This window comes from Eptesicus fuscus, chromosome 2, assembly GCF_027574615.1.
Source record: "Eptesicus fuscus isolate TK198812 chromosome 2, DD_ASM_mEF_20220401, whole genome shotgun sequence".
Taxonomy (NCBI): domain Eukaryota; kingdom Metazoa; phylum Chordata; class Mammalia; order Chiroptera; family Vespertilionidae; genus Eptesicus; species Eptesicus fuscus.
This window is the reverse complement of record NC_072474.1, coordinates 39,008,206-39,012,974: the sequence shown is the minus strand read 5'-3', so window position 1 is coordinate 39,012,974 and position 4,769 is coordinate 39,008,206. Positions and strand designations below refer to the sequence as shown.

At 43.1% G+C, this 4,769-nt stretch overlaps 1 protein-coding gene across 1 annotated transcript; it reads left to right on the top strand.

The window, feature by feature from the left end:
• The first annotated feature begins 2,297 nt into the window (after positions 1 to 2,297).
• Positions 2,298 to 2,842, top strand: LOC114234677 (ferritin light chain-like). The gene is given in 2 exon segments (XM_054722895.1): positions 2,298 to 2,565; positions 2,568 to 2,842. Coding segments are annotated over 2 exon segments (525 nt in total). The 3' UTR covers positions 2,825 to 2,842.
• Positions 2,843 to 4,769: the final 1,927 nt, after the last annotated feature.

Genomic DNA, 4,769 nt, shown 5'->3' with positions numbered 1-4,769 from the left:
CATCCACCTACTTCCCCGCCATCTTGGATCTCTCTGTCATACATTTTTAATGGGGGCCACATCACCTCCAAGTGAAAATTAGTTCTGGAAGATCAAAAAATTATCTCTTACAGTGGTTTGTGACCTCAAAAGTTCAACCCTGCTGACAAAATCTTATTCTTTAAATATTTAATTTATCTCATTGGAGAAAATCTAAGTTTAATTTTATTTTTCTACTTAGGGAAACAATAAAAACAGTTTGAGAACACTGCACTATATAATGTTCTGTTTCTATCTACTTGGTTAATAATGAATTAACATACATACTACTTACACACCACATACATATTATCTATTATGCAGAATACCTGCACAGAAAATGGCTCTCTTCTCAATTTTATAATTCCCAAGTTTTACTTAGAGTTGTAAATAATTACAGTATAAATACAACTCTTTATATCAAAGGTCTTGAGAATGCTAATGATAGGAGAAGTAGTAAGGCCAAAGAGTATTATCAAAATGTGTTTATGAATGTCTGTTATATTGCTACTAAAGCATCATAGCAGGAGGTAGGTTCACCAACTCAGAAGTTTCCCAGGAGCTCTATGATATTGGCCCCCATACACAGACGACAAGCATAGAGCAAAGAAAGAAGCATAGCATGCCAGTGGTGGTTTAATAAAGCAATGGACTTACCATACATGGGAGGCTTGTCTTAGGCACCATAGGTCTCCACACTCACCTGCTAGATCTTAAAAGTTTACATAGAGGCCTTAACAAGGTTCAGCCATGTATAATGTCCAGATGGTCTCAGGAACACATTACTACCTCAAGGCTGTGTCTTTGGGGCAACTTGTACTTTACAGAAGGCAGGTGGACTGCACATTCCAAGGACAAAGAAAGGGTGAGGAGTCTCCAATTACCTGGGCTCAGCTCCATGGGTCAACTGGGGGTCATGTCCTCTCAATAACCTCCTCCAACTTAAGTAAATACTAGAGCAAGCTTTCAGTGATCTGACAAAGTTATATGTCAAAATATCTCAAAGTTTTAAACATCTGGAGACAAGAATCAAGTCATTCAACTTTTAATCTTTTACAGCACTGGGCCTCCTATAACCTAGGCAGTCAATAAATGTGTGCAAAATAAAAATTTTTAAAAAACACAGAATTTCCATTACCATATAGAGGTTATCATTTGCATAATCAAATACACACAATAATAATATAATTCTATGCAAATTTTAATTAGTCATTGATTCAAAAGATGTTTTTCTATTTTTAGAATATTTTAAACAGTTTTTATTCTATAACAGAGGAAAGTACAGCACAAAATAAGCATCAACTTTAACCTAATGTCTTCTCTAGAAAACCACTCATTTGCTTTACCAAGATGCTACTGCCGCTGTCCTCTGAAGGAACACATGAAGAGGCATTTGGGTTACTGAGTGTTCAAATGCCTGAGCTCAGACTCGGGCTGAAGGCAGTGATAAAGCCCATCCCAGAGCAGCCTGAGGGCCACAGGAAAACCTAGAAACAAACTGAAGTGATAATCACAAACATAGTGTCACAAAGTGTATGTGCCCAAGGCAAGACTAGAGGGTTTTAAACTATTTCCTCAAAGAAGTTGTTGCTTTGAAAAGTTTGACAATCCAACAAAAAATTCTATTGTGAGCAGCATTCCAGAGAAAGAAAACAAAAACCTGAGGTTTCTAGCTACTGTACAAATCATTGAAAATGTTCCTGAGGGCCAATGACTCAGAGAGAGGAGTCACTGTAAGCTGTGCTGGGCATTGCTACCCATATGCAGGCCAGTGAGCTCCACAGAGAGAGAGAGGTGACCTAGAAGAGGAGCATCCAAGAGGAGCTGCCACTCCTGAAGGTGACTGCCATGGGAGTTGCAATAGTGTCTATGGGGAAGAAACGTCATTGCATGGAGGACTCTGCTACTTTCTGCTTTCTCTAACCTTTCCATGCACCTAGAGTACCTACCTTGACTAAGTTCCTTTTGTTCTTCTCACTGAGGAGAAATTTAGGTTCACCAGGAAAAAAAAAAAAAAAAACGAGTTCAGTTTGCATTGCAGAACTCAAGTCCGTTATTGAGACTCAGAAGGGTAGAGTGGACAATGCCCTCCGTGGTCCCGGATCTGTCTCTTGCTTCAACAGTGTTTGGACGGAACAGACCTAGGGACGCTCCTTCTTCCAGCCTCCGACCACTCTCCTGCGTCTTATCCAGTCACCACCTTCAGAAACACCTCCGGGACCAGCCAACACACCGTTTTTGTTTTTGTTTCTACCTTAACTCCTTATTGCTGAACAACCATGAGCTCCCAAATTCGTCAGAATTATTCCACAGAGGTGGAGGCTGCTGTCAACCGCCTGGCCAACCTGCATCTGTGGGCCTCCTACACCTACCTCTCTCTGGGCTACTATTTCGACGACAATGATGTGGCTCTCGAGGGCGTGGGCCACTTCTTCCAGGAGTTGGCGGAGAAGAAGCACAAGGACGCTGAGCATCTCTTAAAGTTGCAAAACAAGCGTGGCGGCCGCATTCTCCTCCAGGACGTGCTGAAACCTTCCCAGGATGAGTGGACAAAACTCAGGATGCCGTGGAAGCCGCCCTGGCCTTGGAGAAGAACCCAAACCAGGCCCTTTTGGAGCTGCATGCCCTGGGTTCTACCCACACAGACCCTCATCTCTGTGACTTTCTGGAGAACCACTTCCTGGATGAGGAGGTGAAACTGATCAAGAAGATGGGTGACCACCTGACTAACATCCGCAGGCTGGCCGGCCCCCAGGCTGGGCTGGGCGAGTGTCTCTTCGAAAGGCTCACCCTCAAGCACGACTAGGAGCCTTTGGAGCCCAGAGGCCTTTCAGAGGTCCCTCTGCATCCCCCCGCTGTCTCTGGCTTTTACCTGAGCCTCTTCCTGAAACTGCTAGTCATTCTTTTTACTACCCTGGAGCCCTCTCCCATGCATTGGACCAAATGAAACAATAAAGATTTTTGCAGCAAAAAAAAGAAGAAGAAGAAGAAGAAGAAGAAGAAGAAGAAGAAGAAGAAGAAGAAGAAGAAGGAGAAGGAGAAGGAGAAGGAGAAGGAGAAGGAGAAGGAGAAGGAGAAGGAGAAGGAGAAGGAGAAGGAGAAGGAGAAGGAGAAGGAGAAGGAGAAGGAGAAGGAGAAGGAGAAGGAGAAGGAGAAGGAGAAGGAGAAAGAGAAGAAGAAGAAGAAGAAGAAGAAGAAGAAGAAGAAGAAGAAGAAGAAGAAGAAGAAGAAGAAGAAGAAGAAGAAGAAGAAGAAGAAGGGCAAAGTGGTATCTAGATTACTGGCCTAGAGGGAGTCTGCCATCCAAGAACCTGTATGAGGCAGTAATAATAATAATGATGATATAGCAACAACAACGATAGCAAATAACATTTATTGAACATTTGCTACATGTCAGTCACCATGCTAGGTGTTTCATATTCATTCTGTCATGTGAAACTTTCAAAGATCTTACGAGAATTTTTTTCTTATACTGGTATACAAAGAAAGCTAGAGAGTTTGAGTGAGTAGAATGGAATGTGGACAGAAAAAAAAAAGGCCACTTGCTAACCTGACAAGCTCAGGGAAGGTCCGCATGACAGTTTTGCAAACTCAAAGACCTAAAGTAACCACAAAGGACGGTCTGAAATTAAACTTTAACTAAAGCAGTTTATGGTGGGTAGTTATGTTCTAGACCAGTATCTTCCCTGATAAAGGCAATCTTTACCTTTACTGAGCCTATTGTCTTTTTTCATCTAAGATAACATCCTTGTGAAATGGCAGGGTAACTTGTAACTTCCCATTTCCCAGACCCCTCAGGACACAACCAAATGTGCCTGGGCACCAGGGCAGAGACCATAAATTACTTCATTGTTGTTGTTATCATGTTGATTGGTTACTAACCGCACCCACCTGAGTAAAAGAAGCATGTATCTATCATTTTACTTTTTATCCCAGAGGTTCCCCCCCCCCCCCCCGCCCCTTTGCTTTCTCCCGCCTACCTAGTCTATCACCAGTGGGTTTCACTTCCGTCTCCTTCTTTGATTGTAATGTGTCAAACAAGGTGAAGAACTGCCACCCTCCGGGGCATTGTCCCAATCCGCTGAGATTCTGCTTCCCGGCAATTGTCTACAGTTTGGCTCAAACAAACTGACAAAACTTCTTTACAGGCTTGAATGTTTTTACGTTAACAGGAAAATGACAGAATTTACTCTGATTTTCTTAAGTTATAAGCTAGTATTTGAACTTATAAGCAACCCTCCTTTTCTTAAATCCGCTGGTGTCCTGGGGGATCTTCACTTCCTTGGTGAGGGGCGGGCACTTAACTCAAACCTAGAAAAGCAGAAAAGACATTTTATGAGCTCATATCACCAGAACCACATGCAGGTTCAGACACTGGATCTCTCTCTTGCCTTTCCTCCTCTTTGAGCACTAATGACTTTCCTCCGCATCGTGTGCAGGTGTTCTCCACGCGGTGGGAAAATAGCCATTGACGACTGCAAGTTTTCCTCTTTCCAGGTTCATGACTTCAGAGGCAAAAACGACTTCTCCTTCCAACTTCAGAGTAAAGAAGCACAGGGGAAGACCCAGGTAGATCCCATGTGGCCCCCTGACCTATCATGGTGGCTTGAATGTCCAGACTGAATTAACGGCTCATCTCTATAGCCAAAAGGCCGGGTCTCTGCAATAGCAGCCCCACCAGAAACACCATTAAAGGCAGAAAGGAACGGTTATTTTAAGATGGGGTGGGAAGCATTGTTAGTGGATTAGGG